The sequence below is a fragment of the Nomascus leucogenys genome, chromosome 5, assembly GCF_006542625.1.
Source record: "Nomascus leucogenys isolate Asia chromosome 5, Asia_NLE_v1, whole genome shotgun sequence".
Lineage (NCBI taxonomy): Eukaryota > Metazoa > Chordata > Mammalia > Primates > Hylobatidae > Nomascus > Nomascus leucogenys.
This window is the reverse complement of record NC_044385.1, coordinates 125,122,717-125,144,593: the sequence shown is the minus strand read 5'-3', so window position 1 is coordinate 125,144,593 and position 21,877 is coordinate 125,122,717. Positions and strand designations below refer to the sequence as shown.

General features: G+C 45.8%; 1 protein-coding gene across 2 annotated transcripts in view; it reads right to left on the bottom strand.

Annotated features, from left to right (window-relative positions):
* The window catches only part of UBAC2 (UBA domain containing 2), a 182,146-nt gene extending 171,597 nt beyond the window's left edge, over positions 1–10,549 (bottom strand). Inside the window, exon 1 of one of the 2 annotated variants that reach the window (XM_030813624.1) lies at positions 10,020–10,549. In XM_030813624.1, the coding sequence (XP_030669484.1) occupies positions 10,020–10,050 (31 nt within the window). In that variant the 5' untranslated portion in view covers positions 10,051–10,549. The remainder of the gene's footprint in view (positions 1–10,019) is intronic. The other variant, XM_030813626.1, reaches the window with a different exon arrangement.
* Between the last annotated feature and the right edge of the window lie 11,328 nt (positions 10,550–21,877).

Below are 21,877 nucleotides of genomic sequence, written 5' to 3'. Positions count from 1 at the left end.
GGGGCAATCTGCTTAAGGAGAACATTGAGGGGGTTGGAGGTCTGCAAAAAAGTAGAAGACAGCTTGGGGTAACTTCAAACTTCCAAACCAGATCACAGCACAGGTGACGGGGAACGGAAAAGGAGGGTAATAAGAAGGGCAGCTTCACTCAGGAGTAAAAGCCACAGAAAGCACTGAGCCACCCTTTGATGACTGCAGGGGGTTCTCACAGTCTGCCTCCCCCACCACCACCTGCTCCCCACCTCTGCAACCTATATGCAAACCAGCCTATTCATATGCCTTGCATAGTAGAAGAGAACTTAGAGTCAGCCCTGCCATTTGAAGTTTGAGCCTCTTGCGGGGAAAAGGCTGTACCCACAAACAAAGAGGAAACCCACACTAGGTACTTAGGAATCCAGTTATTCAGGACTGCACAAGAATGGCCAAGCAAGATCCAGAAGTTCACACTTGTGTCCTTACACAAAAAAAATTTACTCCAGGAGGGATTCCAGGAAAAAAAACCAAAAAAAACAAAGATGCCAAGGCAAAAAATGATGCAAGATTCAAGAAACAGCAGGACAGGTTTTCTGACCTAGGTTCTAACCCTGGCTCTACAATAAATACATAATCAGGCCAGGTGCGGTGGCTCACACCTGTAATTCCAGCACTTTAGGAGGATGAGGCAGGCAGATCACTTGAGGTTGGGAGTTCGAGACCAGCCTGGCCAACATGGTGAAACCCCATCTCTACTAAAAACACAAAAATTAGCCAGGTGTGATGGTGCACACCTGTAATCCCAGCTACTAGAAGGCTGAGACAGGAGAATCGCTTGAACCTGGGAGGCAGAGCTTGCAGTGAGCTGAGATTAAGCCACTGCACTCCAGCCTGGGTGACAAAGCAAGACTCTGTCTACAATAAAATAAAATATTCTCATCCTTTGACTCTATAATTCAACATTTGTGATTATTTCTTTAAAATGAAGTTAAAGATGCAATCAATAACTTAGTTACAAAGATGTTCTAAGTGTTTCTAATGGGAAAATACTGCAAAAAAAACTTATTTTAGTATGATAAAATGTTATAATCGACCGGGTGCAGTGACTAATGCCTGTAATCCCAGCACTTTGGGAGGCCGAGTCGTGCGGATCACCTGAGGTCAGGAGTTCGAGACCAGCCTGGCCCACATGGCGAAATCCCATCTTAAATTGAAAAAAAAAAGTTATAATCATTCAAACTCATGTTTTTTAATATCTGAGATGTTGGAAGAACATCAAATGTGTATTTGAATGCCATTTCTGTATAAAATCAAATGTATAGGTGTATGTATGTGTATATACATGTGTCGAAAAAAAGAAGAATGCATAGATAAGCACATACACAGAAAAAGTCTAAAAGAATGACCACTAGACTACCAACAATGGTTACGTGGGTGTGGGAATCATTATGTGGGACTAGTCCCTTCTACACTACATAAAATATTTGTATAATTTTTGAACTTTTTCAGCATGTTTCTGTTTTGTAATAAGGCAAAACAAAAATAACGGTAAAAGTTGGCCTTGAAGATTACTTAATGACATGGAGTGAATTCATTCAAGAAGAGTAAACGAAAAAAGCAGAATATGAAACTGTAGATAGGCTGACCTTTCCTTTAAAAATGCGTATTTATATGCAAACATAAAGGAGAAAAAAACTTATACAACAGCAATATAGAAATAATGATCAAATCTGGGCAGTATAATGAAATGGAAATTTATGTTTTTTCCCTATATTTTATGTCCCCCAATAAATCTTAGAAACAGAGTTAATAAAGTCAAACAGATTTCTCTGTTGCAGGGCTGCAAAGTATCTTTGAAGTGTTAATCTGCATTGTCAATGTCAAAAAACAATATGGCCAACAGCATTCCCAACCTAGCTTGGCTATAGAACCCTTTCCAAAGATTAGTGTCATGCTCTTCCCACTGTATCACATCCACTGAAGGGATTAAACTCTGGGAAATGACTGAAACAACGGCAATGTAACTTAGAAAGCCTTAGGGAAAAATCTCGGGGGAAAATCATGATTTAAATAAGGATTACTTTATAATTCTCATTTACACTCATAATTTAAATAAGGGTTAAAACTTCAGGAGCTCCTCATAGTACTGTTTCACAAAGCACACTTCAAAAATGCTAAATTATTGATGAGATATGCCTTAGGAAGTTTCGCTTATTAAAATGCTATAAAAATGCCAATTTTAAAATTGCTTGATGTAAGATAGGTTCCACCTACATTACTAAAACTGATATTGAGACAGGCTAAGAACAGAAAAAGTTGGAAAAGGAAGATGACTTGGTAAGGGAAGAGAAAAACAGAGGATATACAAATAAAAACAACTGTAGAGTACTAACTGCTACAAAAGATCCTAATTAGGACATAAAACATGTCTACCGAAGGTAAATTGGATCTTGGTTCTGATGTGGGGAGAGGGAGACTTGTGCACTGGCAGCCAGAAGAAGCATGGTAGAACCCAGGAAGGAGGCTGCCATGGTCCCACGGGGAGGAGGGAAAAGCACATTGCCAGGACACAATGATGCAGTTTCCAATGACTGGGACTCAAGCTCTACACTAACCTGAGCTACTACTTACATCACTCGCCTGAGATGATCCCAGTGGTTGGGAGACACACGGAGATAAACTTCTTGACGGCTGAGAAGCAGTAGTGAGCAACACAGAAGAGGGAGCCAGACCATCTGGGTTCAAATCCTAGGCCTGCTCCTCAGTAGGAAAGTTACTTAAATGTCTGTGCCTCAGTTTCCTCATCTGCAAACTGGGAAGAGTGACTGTGCCTACCTAACAGGGCTGTTCTGAGAATTAAGTAAGTCAATATAGGTAAACTGCTTAGAACAGTGCCTAACGCATAGCATCTTATCAGTAAAACCAATAATAACTCACACTTATTAGTCGTTGATTGAAAAGGTGTAAGAACTATATAGACTTGTAGCACCCTTGTTTAAATAATGATTCTTTTTCCCAGATGTTTGTCCTAACGCTTCACAAGTCATATTGCCATTGCCATTTTCTACTAAAGGGACTACATTTTCATTGTATGATACAGTAGAAAGTACAGGCTTTGGAAGCAGGCAAATTGGAGTCAAATCTCAGCTCTTCCACATACTACTAGCTATGTGGTCTTTGACAAATTATTTTCTGAGCCTAAAAGACTTGTTTGTGGAGGGAAAAAATAACAATACCTATCCTCATAGGGCTGCTGTGAATATGAAATGTAATAACTTAAGAAAAGCAATCTTTTCTCCCTTAAATTGCTGGTGGAGTTTAAATTGGTACTACCCTTTGGGATTGGAATTTGGCAGTATGTACTAAAAGTTATACGAGAATACATTTCATTTAACCTTCTTTCACTTCTATGAATATCTGAAAGTTAAGATGCTCTCGGCATTACTAAAATAAAAAAAAAGGGGTGGAGAAACAACCTAATTCTGCAGCATCCTAGGGGAATGCTTATGACAAAGGGAAAAAGCGGGGCCCAGCATGGTGGCTCACACCTGTAATCCCAGCACTTTGGGAGGCCGAGGTGCGTGGATCACCTGAGGTCAAGAGTTCAAGACCAGCCTGGCCAACACGCTGAAACCCCATCTCTACTAAAAGTACAAAAATAGGTCAGGCGTGGTTGCTCAAGCCTGTAATCCCAGCAGTTTAGGAGGCCAAGGCAGGCGGATCACCTGAGGTCGGGAGTTCGAGACCAGCCTGACCAACATGGAGAAACCCCATCTCTACTAAAAACACAAAATTAGCCGGGCGTGGTGGTACATGTCTGTAATCCCAGCTACTCGGGAGGCTGAGGCAGAAGAATCACTTGAACCCGGGAGGCGGAGGTTGCAGCAAGCCAAGATCGCACCATTGCACTCCAGCCTGGGCAACAAGAGCAAAACTCCGTCTGAAAAAAAAAAGAAAAAGAAAAAGAAAAAAGCGGAGCACATACATGCTCATTATGATTACATTTTAAAAGATTCTGTTGGATGGAAAAAAAGCAAGAAAATAGTATTGAGATAAATTTATTTTTACCTATTTATTTAAATATTCATTTTTATACTGGAAAAACAGCAGAAACACCAAAATATTAATAAACGCCATTTTATTTCTTCCTAATGCTTTCCTACATTGCACTGAACTCCTTTCCTGCATCACAGAATTGTCTCTGATGAACACGTACTCATTTTATAACAAAGTCAGTTATTTCAAAACAAGAACATAAGTGTATAGAAAAAGAAAAGATGAAGAAATTAAATGAAATGCTAAGACCATTTTTTTTTCTATTTTCCAAACTTCCTACAGTGTGGTTAACATTACTTTTATGATGAAAAGAAACATTTTTTAAAAGCATCCTCTCTTAAGCTTGTCCCTCCCTGGTTAATGCCTAGCTTTCCTTTTTAGCTAAATTTGTTTTTTGGTTTTTGTTTTGTTTTTTGAGACACAGTCTCGCACCCAGGCTGGAGTGCAATGGAATGGCATGATCTCGGCTCACTGCAACCTCCGCCTCCTGGGTTCAACTGATTCTCCCTGCCTCAGCATCCCGAGTAGCTGGGATTACAGGGGCCAACCACCACGCCCGGTTAATTTTGTATTTTTAGTAGAGATGGGGTTTCACCATGTTGGCCTGGCTGGTCTCGAACTCCTGGCCTCAGGTGATCCACCCACCTTGGCCTCCCAAAGCGCTGGGATTACAGGCGTGAGCCACTGTGCCCAGCCGCTAAAATTTACAAAGAGTGTATTCCTTGGAAGTTTCAATAATACAGCTCCCAAAAACTTAAGACTGGTGGGGAAGAGTGTGCCCCCAAGAGTAAATCAGCTGTTCAGCTTTGGGCAACCCAGGCCTGGTTACAGCAGAAAAGTATAAACACTAAAGCCTGCCTTAAAGAAGAGAGCCAAACAGTTCCTGGCCCACAAATAGAAAACCAACCAAAACAAGATGATAAAACAGGAATTTCCACTAAGGTACCAAAAGAGAAGGGCTGCTGCCACCAAAGGGAGGCTCCATAGCAGAATGCAGAACTTTCCAAGAGTGATTGCAAGGCAGTCCCCTGATTCCCACAGTCCTCTCAGCCAGGTCAGGGCTACAGACAGTGGAATGTGAGGGTTCCCTCACGTGAAGACAGGACAGGAAGAGGGGACTTTGTGAAGTGAACCCTTGAGGGGCTATGAGTACAGCCACACCTTCATACCAAGCTGAGGTAGGGGCTCGATGGCCTAATTCACGTGCTAAATCTGTGACCAGCAAGGGTACAGTGGATCTCCAACCTGGGAAATCTAGAGAGCCAGAGAAGCTGTGCTGAGTACTGGGACCCACGTGCACAGCCAGGGCAAGGAACATGCAGTCCCAGCCAGGCTGTGTGCGAGAGCCAGCAGAGGGTCTTCTTAGGTTCAAACAACAGTGCCCCCAGGCAGGCCAAAAGGACTCCAGCAGGAGGAAACTATAGGGGGATCTAAGTTCCTAGGCGCTGAGGAGTCACCAAATAAACTGCCCAAAATAAATCGACCAAAATAAAGATGCAAACCCCCAGGTCAAGGAGGCAGCAGGGATAGAAGTCGGGAGTCTCTGAAGAGCCCACTGAAGCACCTGCAGGACACGGGGTCGGCTTTAACCATGTGCGAGGCTCAGGGAGCCACAGAAGAACAATCTGAGTGCCTCACCTCTCCTTCCTCCTCTTATTCCACTCAATCCAGAGCCTAGTGAAGTCAGACACAAGAAATCTGAGGGACAGAGAGGAGCCGAACGCACCAGAAGCCTGTCACACCGCTTTTTCTGACACAGATGGTTGCCAACTACAAGTCTTAACTGGGAAAAAAAGGGGGGAAGGTCTTATCTTTGAATGAAGACTGAAGTGTTGATTAATATATTGAATTGGACACTTAATTTTTAAATGGAGCCTACATTTCAAGACTTCTATCACCTAAGATCATCACCACTTAAACACACATGTGGCTTTTACTTCCTATTAAATCCTGAGAACCTAGAAGACCGGCTGGCACACAGGAGTGCTCAGTAAGTATCTGCTGAATCAGTTAATTAAAGCATAAAGGGTAAGTCACAAGGCTTGATAGCTTTTCATAAAAGCAAACAGCTCCCCAACCGAGTGTATTTGAAAGAGACAGTGAAGGTTGGGCGTGGTGGCTCATGCCTGTAATCCCAAGACTCTGGGAGGCAGAGGAGGGCGGATCACCTGAGGTCAGGAGTTCAAGACCAGCCTGACCAACATGGAGAAACCCCGTCTCTACTAAAAATACAAAATTAGCCAGGCGTGGTGGTACATGCCTGTAATCCCAGCTACTTGGAAGGCTGAGGCAGGGGAATCGCTCAAACCTGGGAGGCGGAGGCTGCAGTGAGCCAAGATCACGCCATTGCACTCCAGCCTGGGCAACAAGAGCGAAACTCCATCTCAAAAAAAAAAAAAAAGAGACAGTGAGAGGCAAAAATAAAGATTTATTTGCATCATCTCCCACACACTGAATGCATACTTAAGAAAGAATGTCAGTAGGAACACAGTTTGCTCCTTCATGAGAACACAAAAAAAAGAGCCTCAGGAGTCAACGTTGGTGTCCATTTTAGCAGTATGCAGGGGACGAGGTATTCAGGTTCCAAAGGCAGGATCCTAAGCTGGAATGAAAGGGGAGAGTGCAGGCCTCAAATGACCCCACCAGTCCTGAGGGCTCACCCAGCTCTACAGTGAGACAAATGTCCACACCACAGGCTGACACCAGTGGACCTTAGGCTCATCAAACTTCTCTAACTGCATCTGGCCCAAGGCTCCCTACCAAATGTTTTGGATCAAACAAGAGTTTCACTCAGAGTAGCTCAGTGGTACAGCAGGGCGGAAGCAGACCACAATGAGCCCAGAACAGGGCCCCACCATGGAAGAGTAGCAGACTAATTGCACAAGACTAAAAAGTGAAGGGAGGTGAGAACGGGGGAAAAAATAAGGAAAGATCACCTTTTAAGAGCTGGAAGGAAGGTGGTCGGCAGTTGGGAAGGCACATGATAGAATTGTTGGATGGGTTATACTTTTGTATTTTTAAGAATAGGCTCAGAAGAAGGATCCAGTTAATACTACTTAAATCTGAGTAGTTACTATGGCAAAATTCTAGGACCTCCACACATACTAACTTTTCTCATCCTCCTTCCCATCAAGAAAGCATCTGAAGTACAGGCAGTCTCACTTCCAGGCCTATGTGCTATACCTCTATACTCTGCCCTCTCACCAAATAAGGATGAATCCCCCCAGGTCAATAAGTAAGGAACCTAAAATAAGTCATGATCACTAATCCTACGCACTTTTACCCGGTCATAATTGCGTGACTTGGCAGACAGCAATATTGTTTCAAACACTTGAAACAGGCACGGCAGGGTGTTTTCAACTGTATTGTGTCTGAAACTATATTGCTTCTTCAAAATGAAGAGTTTTCAACAAACTCTGATATGGCTGGCTCCTTCACACCATCTAGGCCTCAGCTCAGTGTCACCTTCCCGGCTACCCTTCGTGACCATGCGTGCTAAAGTGGTCCTCCACCATAACTTCGGTCTTTGCAGTTACCCTCTCATTGTCTTCATGTCACTTATCACTATGTGAATCTTACTGACTTGTTAGCCTGTTTGATGCTGGTCTCCTTTATCCTGCTTATTACTTTATCCTCTGTATATCAACAGTGTGTGGCTGATATGGGTACTCAACAGACACTTGTTGAATGGATGACAGAGAAAGGCAAGTTTAACACTAAAATACTATTATCTGCTAACCACAAAATGTGGGAAACATGCAGGTGGTAGGAAATGGCAAGGATTTCTCCCTGGAAACGGACTGTTATTCACCACCCATGGGGATAGGGGTAGGTGCACGTATCATCCTTCTTTTAGATTCTTACTCAGGATCAGAATTTTGATTTGCTAAAGGGTCCCTCAACTTATCTAAAGGAAATCATGGGCAGTGGCTCACACCTGTAATCCCAGCACTTTGGGAGGCCGAGGTGGGAGGATCACTTGAGGTCAGGAGTTCAAGACCAGCCTGGTCAACATGGCGAAACCCCGTCTCTACTAAAAATACAAAAATAGCCAGGTGTGATGGTGGGTGCCTGCAATCCCAGCTACTTGGGAGGCTGAGGTGGGAGAATTGCTTGAACCCGGGAGGCGGAGGTTGCAGTGAGCCGAGATTGTGCCACTCCAGCCTGGGTGACAGAGTGAGACTCAATCTCAATAAATAAATAAATAAAATAAAACAAAGGAAATCACTTCCCCCTCAGTGGATAGCTTCTCCAGAGAAAAATGTTAAAGCTGACACACAGCTTGTTCTAATGACCAGTCCTGGAAAACTGTGCCTAAGCTCTGTCAGCACCGTAAGCACTGAGACCAGGACCTGTTCATTGCTGCATTCCCAGCACCTAGCCCAGTTCATCGCCCAGAGTAGATGCCCAAAATGTTTGTAAAATGAGCATGTAAGACACAGCCTTCTGAGGAACGGCCATCCCAGCAACTTTTACACTGCAGAAGCACTTAATTTTAGAAACAGGCCAAGACAGCTGCAGAGGGGCTCCAGGCCTACGCCTCTCCCTGGGCAACAGTTTGGTTCCCAGAATTCAACACTCACCACCATGTGCCATAGATAATAAAATATTATCTTCCCCACAGTTGCCCTGTATCAAATTTGAATACACTTGGCCAATATAATCTCATGGCTAATACAGTACAGCAACCAATAAGATTTCTCTTACCCTTTAAGTTTTTTATATGTACTCTGGCCAGCAAGGATAGATCAAAATGCTAAAAAACAACTGAAATTGAAGAATTCTACCATTAATTTCATAACCACCAGTTCCTGGCTCACTGTGTGATCCCAGGAAAACCACACTGCCTTCTTGAACTGTGAGCTTCAGCTACAGTCATAACGCTCTTTATCTAAAGGATAGTTTGGGGAAGATTAGTTAGTAGTTGTAGCATACTCTGGGACCAATGCATGAAAGATGCCATAAATCAAATTAATTATGAAACAAAGGAAATCATAAATATTGAAACCACTTCAAAACCTCAGAAGTTGAGAAGTGAGGAAGATTTAAAATTATGCCTGTGCGCTGATACTAACTCACTGTCAGACTATAAGACAAGACACATATTCGCAGAAGATTCATGACATTCCCAACAGATCTTTAATATTTGGAAATGTCAGATGTTTCTGTCCTCCAGCAGCATTAACTTCACATGGAGTATGAACAGTGACAAGCAATTGCAAAATTAGAGCTGTTCTCCGTTGCTGTACCCGTGCCTAACTGTTAACATGCAGTCTACCTTACCGAAAGTCAATTCCACACTCAGTGTCAGTGAGAAAAGCCGTTTAACTGGCTGTAAAAATACTTCTCCGCCCCCTACCTGCTGACCACCGCTAACATGCCAGGAAAACAGCAACATCCAGCAGCACAGCTGCGCTCCCTCGCCACGACTTCCTAACTTCCCTCCACTTGAAAGCACTCTCATCAGTGTTTGTTTGTCTAAAAACCCTTCTTGGAGACTGGAGAAGAAACACATCCAAGTGAAACTGAGAGGTCAGCTTCTAAAGCGGAGGCTGAACTTTGCAAGTGGGGGCGAGGGGAGTCAGTTCGGTCCCCGGGAGCCTAAAAGAGATGGGGCAAGGTGAGGGGGACGGCCCCTTCCTTCAGCGCGACACACGCTCCGCAAAGGGCCCGGGGCCGGCCCACGAGAACACCAGGGCACCTGCCCACTTGCGGCGCCCCCAAGAGACTCCTGGGCATCGCACCTGGGGATACCAGGTGGGGTCGGGGCGGGCGGCGTGGCTTTGTCCCCATTCGCCCCTCCAGGCCGAAATGGGGGCGGTTTCCGCTGACCCCCAAGACCAGGAACTAGCAGGGTTCGGACGCGGGTCTGACAAACCCGAAGGTAAAACCTCCGGCAAACCCGAGGGTCCCCGCTGCCCCAGCCTCCTCAAAGAGGTGCCTAGGATGGCGTGTAGGGGGCAGCCAGGATGGCGGAGGCCGGTACTCACAGAGCCCACTGGAGCCGGTGGTGGTGAACATGGTCCCGCCGGGCTCGGAGCCCCCGAGGGGGTCAGGGGGAGGGGAAGCTGAGGTACGAGCCCCAGCGACCGCGCAGGCGCACTACTGGCGGAGCGACGAATCCGGCGCCGCGAGGCCACTCGCCGCTGACGAACGGCGCATGCGCAGCCAGGGGCGTGCGCCCCCTGCGACAGCGCCCTCCTTCCTGCCGGGGAAGGGAAGTGCGTCCGTAGGGGAGGGCCCACCTCTCCAGGTTGAAAAGACGGCGGTCAGAACCGCCTGAGGTAAAAGCGGGTGGCACTGGGGCAGCGGAGGCGTGGCTCCCGAGAGCCTCACACTTCTGCTTAGTGCCGCCTCACACTTGTGCTCAGGGCCGCCTCACCCCTGGTGAATCCGCGATGGCCGCGGATTCCCCTGGATTGCCGGCGCTGGGCAGGAGCGCCACGTCTAATCTCTCCCGAGACTGGACGCCCGGCGCCTTCCACGCCCGTTGTGTCTTTCCCGGCAGTCCCTCGAAGCTGGCTACCCCGCGGGCTGTTGACTGCAGTGGGATCTGGTCACTCAGATGCGGATAGAGGGGTACGGGAGCCGGAGAGGTGGAACAGGTCCTTCCGGGTGCGGAGAGCTGGGCCATCCAGCCGTCTCTTTGTTCCCGCGTGGGTCCCGCGCGGAATCCCCACCACCGGCGCCGAGTGTCGTGGTCCCGGGAGTCAGCACCCTGCCCTCCCCGCCGTGGTGGCGGGTGGCTAGGGGTCCCCGGCGCGGCGAGCCCGGCGGAGCGACCCTGCGCTTCTGCCCTGGCGAGCTTCCGGACTCAGGCCATTTAAATTTTTTCCCCCAGCAGAATGAAGTTACTCTTTGCCAAAGTCACGGTTTTTAAATGAGTGTGAGCCTGAAAACATATGCAGTCGTTTTAAAAAGTTTTTTTTTTTTTAAGTTGATCTCGTAAAAGTGGAGAGTAAAGCAGTGGTTATTCTTGATGGGGAGAGGTTGGTCAACAGGCACAAAGTTACAGTTAGGAAGAATACGTTTTGGTATTCTCTTGCACATTTGGATGACTATTCTCAACAATAATGTTAACTTCAAAATAGCTAGAAGAGAGGATTTTGAATGTTCTCACCACAAAGAAATGACAAGTGTTTTGGTGATGGATGTGCTAATTACCCTGATTAAATGGTTGCACAATGTGTATATGTGTGGAAACATCATACTGTACCCCAGAAATACATACAATTATGTGAGAATGCATATTATGGGGAAATTGATCACACTACCCAGCTAAATGAAAGGGATAGGCTATGGAGTACTAAAAAAAAAAAAAAAAAAAAGGATTTTCAGTGCTTATAAGTGCCAGCCAGTGTGCTAAATCTGTGATTCGTAGATCAACACAGTCCCTACCCTCAAAGAGAGGTTCCAGTGGGCCAAAATGTTAACATTGATTATTTTTAGTAGGCACAAGTATGACTTTTATTAGCTTCTTTAGGCTTTATTCGTAAAGTTCATTTTCACAGTCTTTTTTTGTTCATTTGTTTTGAGACGGAGTCTCACTCTCCCCAGCTGGAGTGCAGTGGTGCAATCTCGGCTCACTGATACCTCTGCCTCCCCGGTTCAAGCGATTCTCCTGCCTCAGCCTCCCAAGTAGCTGGGACTACAGGCGCCTGACACCACCCTGGCTATTTTTTGTATTTTTAGTAGAGATGAGGTTTCGCCATGTTGGTCAGGCTGGTCTCGAACTCCTGACCTCGTGATCCGCCCACCTCGGCCTCCCAAAGTGTTGGGATTACAGGCGTGAGCCTCCGGGCCCAGCCCATTTTCACAGTCTTGAAGTACATTTTACATTTACCTTTAGGTTCGTTCGAGTTATTTTTCAGGAAAACGACAGTCAAAAGGTCCTTTATGTTTGCAGAAGCTGTTGATGGGCTACACCCTGACCCATTAAGGGGATGCAAAGTCCAAAACTATTTTCATAGTAATGCTAAGCATTAGTTTTATTTTCTACTCTCTCAAGTATATAGTGGAGTTTTCCACTGTACAGTTGGACCACTGTACAGAGCTACATAACTGGATTTTCCACTCTACAGAGCTACATAACTGGATTTTCCAGTTGACTGATGCATAATGTTATGAAATCTTACGTGGATAAAAGATCAATTTGAACCATAAAATACACCAATAAACTTTAGTGTAACAGTCCAAAATGTTCATTCATATGGTTTCAGATTCCTCACTGCAATTAACCTTTAAGAAACTACCACTTGCTAAGTTATGGTGTAGTATCAAAAAATAATGTATCACCTGAAAGGCTATTAAAATGCTTCCTTTTCCAACCATGGGATGTATCTAGGTGAGGCCAGGTTTTCCTTATATGCTTCAACCAAAGCAGTGTATCCCAACAAACTGAAAGCAGAAGCAGCTATGAAGACCCAGCTGTTTTCTATTGAACCAGACATTAAAGACATTTGCCCGCCAGACACAGTGGCTTAGGCCTGTAATTCCAGCACTTTGGGAGGCTGAGGCGGACGGTTCACTTGAGGTCAAGAGTTTGAGACCAGCCTGGCCAACATGGCGAAACCCTGTCTCTACAAAAAGTACAAAAAATAGCTGGGTGTGGTGGTGCACACCTGAAGTTCCAGCTTCTCAGGAAGCTGAAGTACAAGAATCGCTTGAACCCAAAGGTGGAGGTAGCAGTGAGCCAAGGTTGTGCCACTGCACTCCAACCTGGGGGACAGAGAGAGACCGCATCTCAAAATAAATTAATACATACATACATACGTGCATACATTTGCCAAAATGTTAAACCATGCTATTCTTCCAATATTTTTTTGCTTGGGACAGTATAGTAATTTTGCATTAAAAAGTGTTAGATATGTTAATATGTAATGGGTATTTTTTTTAATGAACTTCATATATATCTTTTACATTTCTCAGTTTCAATTCCTACTGTGGTAAATACTCATAGGTATAAACCCACATAAACTAAAGATCTGTAGTTCTTAATAATTTCTAAGAATAAAGGGATTCCGAAAAGTTTGAGAACTGAAATTAAAAAGTGCTTTAAAGCTTAAAATACAAACCCTTCACTTACGTTCAATTCTATAAACATTCTTTGCAACTAAATGCAAGATGGTATGGCATCCAGACTCTGCTCATAAGTGTCTATAGTGATCCATACCTTGATTGTACATCTACTCTGCATCCTGAGGACCTGAACATGCTAACTGGTGGCTGCAGATTTGTCTTCTAAGAAGCAAGAGTGGTCTGTGGACAGGCAGCTTCAGCCTCACCTGGGATTTCGTTTGCACTAGAAAGTGCCAAGCCCTACCCTAGACCTATTAAAGCAGAACTGGCGTTTAACAAGACACCCCAGGTAATTTGTGCGCACCTTAAAGTCTGAGATGCACTAGTGTAGTGATTCGCAGGGGGACAAATTTGACCTCCAAGGGACAATATCTGGAGACATTTTTGGGTGTCACAACGTGGTGGGAGAGGGTGCTACTGGCATCTAATGGGCTGAGGCCAAGGGTGCTGCTAAACATCCAGCAATACCGGGCCAACCTCCCCGCTCCTGCCCACAGTGAAGAATTACCCCACCCGGATTGTCAGAAGTGCAGAGGTGGAGGAAACCATACACCCGTGTAACTCATCCGACCTTTACTATGAATTCCTGGAACTCCTGGTGCATATCATTTCTGTTGCCCTGGCTGACATTTCCACCTTTTCTCTTTTCTAGATTTTATTACAAGAACTCAATCTGTTGGTCTCTAGGAATCACCTGTTGCCTTACTATGTTTTGTTGAACCTGTTTTTGAATCTGCTTTCTACATTGGGGAAATAGGTATACGTTTGTAAACCTTAGAAGCTATGTACGCTATAAAGAAATCACCAGACGCATGGATAAGCTTTGTAGAGGTGAAGGGCTGTCTCCACCAGAGAGACCCAGAAGGAGTCAGGGTAAGCCTGACTCATCATGAGATCAGGTATACCCAATCCACAGCGGACTTCCACAGTTCACCTTCCTAGGTAACTGCTCTGCCTTCCCAGGTAAAGTAGGAATAATATCAGAACTTACAGCATATTTTGAGGTCAAATTTGTAGAATTTGGTGATTTCATTTTTATTATTACTCAACCTTTTATTTACAACCAAATTAATAAGGCTACTTACACGTAACAATGTGTGGATATACACATTAAGAGAATCATTTGCTGCCTAGCACTCCTACCTAGGTACTTTAAGAACATCATTGAGTGGATACTCCCTCTGCCGGGTAAAACACTTTGCCACAATATCAGCTGAAATGATACCTCTTCCAGACTGTAATGGCAGAAGTAGTTATCCCCTCTTTTGTGCCATCATCACACTTGATGCATGCCTACTTTATAATACTTATGCCATTGTCTCTGTTATTGGGTTTCTGTCTTCTACTGTGAAAGGATGAGCCCATAAAAAACAGGGAATGTATCTTTCAAAATGTTGTATCCTGCTCATTCTGATGTGAAGCCGTTGTCCTCCTTCAATAAAATAAAACAGCATTTCTGAGGTCTTAGCATCAGGAAAATCTCCAGGTGGGTAAGGTTAAAGAAAAAATCATTCATGACACTTGTTCAATGTGGTGCAATAGTCTGTTCTCACACTGCTATAAATACCCCAAACTGAGTAATTTTATTATTATTTTTTTTTTTTTTTTTTTTTTTGAGACGGAGTCTCGCTGTCTCCTAGGCTGGAGTGCAGTGGCGTGATCTCGGCTCACTGCAAGCTCCGACCCCCTGGTTCACGCCATTATCCTGCCTCAGCCTCCCCAGTAGCTGGGACTACAGGCGCCCGCCACCACGCCCGGCTAATTTTTTTTTGTATTTTTAGTAGAGATGGGGTTTCACCGTGTTCTCCAGGACGGTCTCGATCTCCTGACCTCGTGATCCGCCCACCTCAGCCTCCCAAAGTGCTGGGATTGCGGGCGTGAGGCACTGCGCCCAGCCAGATTTATTTATTTTTTTATTTTTGAGATGGAGTCTCGCTCTGTCGCCCAGGCTGGAGTGCAGTGGTGCAAACTCGGCTCACTGCAAGCTCCGCCTCCCGGGTTCACGCCATTCTCCTGCCTCAGCCTCCCGAGTAGCTGGGACTACAGGCACCCGCCACCACACCCGGCTAATTTTTTCTATTTTTAGTACAGACGGGGTTTCACCATGTTAGCCAGGATGGTCTCGATCTCCTGACCTCATGATCCATCCGCCTCGGCCTCCCAAAGTGCTGGGATCACAGGTGTGAGCCACCACACCCAGCCTACTTTTTATTTTTTTGAGATGGAGTCTCACTCTTGTTGCCCAGGCTGGAGTGCACTGGCATGATCTCGGCTCACTGCAACCTCCGCCTTCCGGGTTCAGGTGATTCTCCTGCCTCAGCCTCCCTGGTAACTGGGATTACAGGCATCTGTCACCACATCCGGCTAATTTTGTATTTTTAGTAGAGACAGGGTTGCACTGTGTTGACCAGGCTGGTCTCGAACTCCTGACCTCAGGTGATCCACCCGCCTCAGCCCCCCAAAGTGCTGGGATTACAGATGTGAGCCACCACACCCGGCCAAGACTGGGTAGTTTATAAAGGAAAGAGTTTTAATTGACTCACAGTTCCACATGGCTGGGGAGGCCTGAGGAAACTTACAACCATGGCAGAAGGGGAAGCAAACATGTCCTTCACAAGGTGGCAGGAGAGAGAGGTGCCACGTGAAGGGGGAAGAGCCCCTTGTAAAACTATCAGATCTCATGAGAACTCACTATCACGGGAACAACATGGTTGTTCCCATGCTCCAGTCACCTCCCACCAGGTCTCTCCCTAGACACCTGGGGATTACACTTCAAGATGAGATTTGGGTGAGGACACAGCCAAACCATATCAGATGGTAAAGCAGACTTTATTCCAGAGGGCCATGGTGACGGGTAGGGGGCACTGCAGGGCCTTGCAGTGGGGAGAAATTGAACTCAACACCAACTCTACCAAGGACGTGGGGGTTTATAATCAAGGAGCAGGGTGGAAAGCAGCGCATGGAAAATTACTAAGAGGAAGCCCCAAGGATAAGGGGGTTTCTGTCTAAACAGACCTGATAGGATTCCTGCTGAAAGCAGGCCAGGGTGATCAGATAACAAGGGTGGTCAACCAAGAGTAGAGGCTTTTCACTAGACCCACTTAGCAGGATTCTTGCTCACACCCGGCTCTGCAAGGACAGAGAGAAAAGCCTAAGACTGGGCCTAGTCAAGCAGAGTGACTTTCACCTGCCTTTAGTACAGTGCTCTTTCTGAATAGCTGAGATAGACTGAAATTCTTCCTAAAAATTATTAAGTAGTGGAGAAGGCCAAAAACAACAAACAAGAATCACAAACTTCCAAAGTATCGAGCTGTGTACAAATGGTATCTCCTGTTCCCCCAGCATAGAGGTGATATCCTGTTCCACTTTGTGGCTGAGAAGTCCCTCTCCGAACCTCCAGAGATTCTCTGCAGCAGCCTTCTGGGGAAATCAGTAGATAATCACTAGGGTTGGTGGTCAATCCTTGGATAAAATAGGCTTCAGAGGCACTTTGCACTGCTTCAAATCCACTTTCAACATATAATACATATAAACTAATACTTACTAGAAAACAGGCTGGGCACAGTGGCTCACACCTGTAATCCCAGAATTTTGGAGGCTGAGGTAGGAGGATCCCTTGAGGCCAAGAGTTTGAGACCAGCCTGGGAAACATAGGAAGGCCTCACCTCTACAAATACAAAATTTTAAAAACTGGCCAGGTGTGGTTGTGTGCACCTGTAGCCTCAGCTACTTGGGTGGATGAGGCAGGAGGATTGCTTGAGCCCAGGAATTCAAAGCTGCAGTGAGCCATAATCACACCACTGCACTCCAACCTGGGCATAGAGTGTGACCCCTTCTCTAAGAAAAAGATAAAAAAGAAAGAAAGTGGGTCTGGAATCTTTGAAAAGAGTAGTCAAATCTTTTCAATGATCCAGTAGTATTCACATTGGATGTTTACTCAGCAGGGAGCAGTTTGGAAATTCATAGGGTATTTTTGGTTGTCGACAATGAATTGGGAGATATCACATGAGGTCCAACAGTGGCAGACACAATGCTGCACAAAAACCAGATTGTTCTGCATTCTAATCACCTTTTGACTATCTTGCCACATGCTTATTATGTGTGTGAAAAGCCTGTTGGTATACTTTCAGGTCTGGAGCCTATTCCATTTTACATGTTGCTCTGGTCTGAATCCTTGTGTCCCTCAGAATGCATATGTTGAAATGTAACCCACAGTACAGTGGTGCTGGTAGGTGGGTCATCTGGAAGGTGATTAGGTCATGAGGACAGAGCTCTCGTGAACAGGATCAGTGCCCTTATAAAAGAGGCCTGAGGGCACTTGTTTTGTGCTCCCACCATGTGAAGGCACAGCTGGAAACAAAGAGCCAGCCCTTATCAGACACCAAATCTGCTGGTGGCTTGATCTTGGACTTCCCAGCCTCTAGAACTGTGGGATATATACATATATATGTTTAGACAAGGTCTTGCTCCATCACCTAGGCTGGAGTGCAGGGGCATGATCATGGTTCACTGCAGCCCGACCTGCTGGGCCCAAGCAATCCTCATGCCTCAGCCTCCCAAGTAGCTGGGACTACAGGGTGCATGGTCCCACACCCAGCTAATTATCTTTATTTTTTTATTTTATTTTTTTTTTTGAGACAGAGTCTCGCTCTGTCGCCCAGGCTGGAGTGCAGTGGCGCAATCTCGGCTCACTGCAAGCTCTGCCTCCCGGGTTCACGCCATTCTCCTGCCTCAGCCTCCGAAGTAGCTGGGACTACAGGCGCCCGCTACCACACCCAGCTAATTTTTTGTATTTTTAGTAGAGATGGGGTTTCACCGTGTTAGCCAGGATGGTCTCGATCTCCTGACCTCGTGATCCACCCGCCTCGGCCTCCCAAAGTGCTGGGGATTACAGGCGTGAGCCACCGCGCCTGGCCCAGCTAATTATCTTATTTGTTGTAGAGACAGGGTCTCACTATGTTGCCCACGCTGGTCTCAAACTCCTGAGCTTAGTGATCCTCCTGCTGAGGCCCCCAGAGTGCTGGGATTAAAGGCTGGGACTACAGGCGTGAGCCACCGTGCCCAGCTTTGCCCTCCTTTAAAATGGGAGCTGTGTTATTTATTATAGTATTTCCAGCTGCATATTTGGGTGAAAAGGATTTCAGTGCAGTGGAACAATTACTGCAAAGTAACAAAATGTAACAGAACATTTGAGATACTTTTTAAAAGAATTAGAACTTCATTAAACTTCATCACTCAGATTCTTAAAACTATTTCATATTATTGCCATCTGTTTCAATTTGGGTCTCTCCAAAAGCAGACTCTGAGACAAAAGTTTCAGATACAAGTAGGAGATTCTCCTGAGGGTTGTAAGCCCCAGGGCACTTTCAGCCTGCTCTATGCATGGGCCAAGCACATCCCTGTATCCAGAGAAAGCCCTCAGGCAGAGAGACATGGGTGCTTATATGAGAATTGCCACTGAAGCACTAGGTACTTCCAGGGTGGGCAAAGAGAATGCAGTTGGGACACCAGTAGCATTTCCTACAAGTGAAAAGAAGGCAGTAAGGCTGAATTTCCTAATCTCCCTATTCTCCTACCTGTAGTCCCAGGCAAGACATTTTTGTTACCATGTAAACATCAGAGTGTACTTACACAAACCTGGAGGGTGTAGCCTACCACACACCTAGGCTGTATGATATAACCCATTGCTCCCAGGCCATAAACCTGTACAACATGGGCCTGTACTGAATGCTGTAGGCAGTTGTAACACAATGGTAAGTATGTGTGTATCTAAACACAGAAAAGGTGCAGTAAAAATATGATATAAAAGATTAGAAACGGTCCACCTGCAGAGGGTAGGTGCCTTGCTATGTTTTGTTGAATCTGTTTTTGAATCTGCTTTCTACGTTGGGGAAATAGCCCATCACCATCCATCACCATGGATGGAGCTTGCAGGACTGGAAGTTGCTCGGGGTGAGTCGGCGAGTGATTGGTGAGTGAATGTGAAGGCCTAGGATGTTACTGTGCACAAGTGTAGACTTTACAAACACTGGACACTTAGCCTGGCTGCCCTCCCCCTCCGCCACGCTCTGTGGTTTGCTGACACTCCTGTCACCGGGTGTGTGACCGGTTGCACCTTTCCCAGGATGTGGGTGCACCCTCAGCTTTTGCAGAGGTTCCTTCAAGTGGCAAGAAGGAAGTGAGGCTGAACTGCCTAATCTCCTTATCCTCTTACCCCTAGACCCCAGCTTTCTACTTCCCCTCTACCCCTCCCCCTAGTATGGCCAAGGGATTTCCAAAAGTGTTGTAAGACAAATTATGTTCCAGGAGAGTCTCAGAAAGTCTGCTGGCAGAGTCTCCCCTATATTGCTACAATGATATCATCTATTTGTAGAAGCTGGGGTTGGTTAAGATGTTAAAGTGAGATCATTGCGCTGATCTGCCAAATGTTTATATCCTTCTGCCTGCTAGGGATGGAGTATTTGTTTAGAAGAGAATTTATTCAGTAATGAGTACCCCCACCAATGTCCAAAAATACACAAAATAATAACCTTTTGGGTTTTCTGAGCCAGCAGGTTTAGGAGGGTTTGCCCTGTGCAAACACAACAGGGGGACAGAGTGAGACTCAGGTGGACCCTGCACAAGGAAACCTGACTCCAAGGAGGGAGGAATGTGCACAGGAATGATGGGATCCTGACACTAATTTTAGATAGTTCTGATGTCCACATGTCCATCTGGGTGGGTTTCCTTTAATAAACCACTCCCTTTGTGCGCCATCCATTCTTCCAACTAAAACCTGCCCACTGTTGGGTGCAGCCCTGATCCCTGGTACAGAGGCTCTTCAATTTTAGTCCCTTGCAGTTGCTCTGTGCAATGGCCTTAACCAAATCTGCTCCATCAGCCACAAAACCAAAACATCTGCTCAATATCCTCTTGATTCGTTTATTCATCCATTTGAAGTGAATTTTGCAAACACCTTTCAGCCTTTTCTACTCCAGACTAAATATTTCTGTAACTTTCCAACCCTTTGATCATTCTAATGTTTTTGAATCCTCTCCAATTTTCCATATTATCTTTATATCATGGAGTTTAAACGGTATATGAGACTCTACCCCTAAAATAGAGGTATAGCATTCATTGATCATGAACCTTTTGTGATGACAACTTACAGGGTCTGGCCCCTGACTCCAGACTTCTAAAGGAAAGGAAAAGAGACTCTAACACAATCTGCTAATTAACCCACAGGTTGGATTGAGAAGGAAAAAAATCCACCTGAATTCTTAAGATAAAAGGTATCATTTCAATAATTATTCTGGGTCTCTGCTTCTCTTGTTTGACAAGACAGCTGCATCTTCTTGAGCAGTGCCAGCTGCGTCCCTGAGACACCATGGTGAAGGTGAAGGCCAGAAAAAACAGATTTGGCCATATTGGGGGCCTGGTCACCAGGGCTGCCAACTCTGGCAAAGTGGATATTGTCACCATCAATGACCTCAACTACATGGTCTACATGTTCCAGTATGATTCCGCCCATGGCAAGTTCCATGGCACCATCAAGACTGAGAATGGGAAGCCTGCCATCAATGACAATCACATCACCATCTCGCAGGAGTGAGATCCCACCCGAATCAAGTGGGGTCATGCCAGCACTGATTATGTTGTGGCGGCCACTGGCATCTTTGCCACTATGGAGAAGGCTGGGGATCACATAGATGGGGGAGCCAAAAGGGTCATCATCACTGCCCCCTCTGCCGATGCCCCCATGTATGTGATGAGTGAAAGCTATAAGTACTGCCTACAGTAAGAGCTTGCTACTATTAATATCATCATTTTAGTAATCGTACTCTGAACATTGGCAAAGAAGAAAAGACGGTTCTGAAAATCAAGTCTGTCTGTTTCTGCCAGAACACTCATGAGACAGTTTGTTCCTAAAGCAGCAATTAGGAGTAAAGAACCAGAACAGTGTGATCGTCCAAAAAGTCAGCTTCTGGCTTAGCTCCATCAGGATCCCAGTTCTCTAGGGAGTCAAGCTACTCTCCGTGGCATTCCCAGGGGGTGATACAACAGAGGGGAAGAAGTCATTCTCCCACCTTCTTCCTTCCACATCCACCTATGGCCTGATCATCACTGCAGCACCCCTCACTGCCCTGAGGTCCAAATGGGGGCTGGCGCACTCACATGTCCACAGGCGCCATCGAGAAGGGAAGCAGGCTGGTGCAAACGATCAACACATGCACTTCGCTTTCATGCTCGTCACCTCGTAATAGTCTCCACCTACACAACTAAAGGTGTGGCGTCTCCCAGATTCTAGAAACACAGGCTCCCTTGATTTTTTTTGAGACAGAGTCTCGCTCTGTCGCCCAGGCTGGTGTGCAGTGGCACGATCTCAGCTCACTGCAACCTCCGCCCCCTGGGTTCAAGCAATTCTCGTGCCTCAGCCTCCCTAGTAGCTGGGATTACAGGCATGCGCTACTACGCCTGGCTAATTTTTGTATTTTGGGTAGAGACGGGGTTTCACCGTGTTAGTCAGGCTGGTCTCAAACTCCTGACCTCAAGTGATCTGCTCACCTCGGCCTCCCAATGTGCTGGGATTACAGGCATAAGCCACTGCGCCCGGCCCAGGCTCACTTGATTTATCTTGCATTTTTCCACTTTTGATGGTGACACAGATACAGAGAACGGGTTTGTTCAACACTTCAACAATACAGACATGGTTATGACAGTCCCTAAGTGTTAGGAGCAACGGGGAAGACTGCAGGCTGTGCTAAACTGACAGGCACATAACCACCTCTGG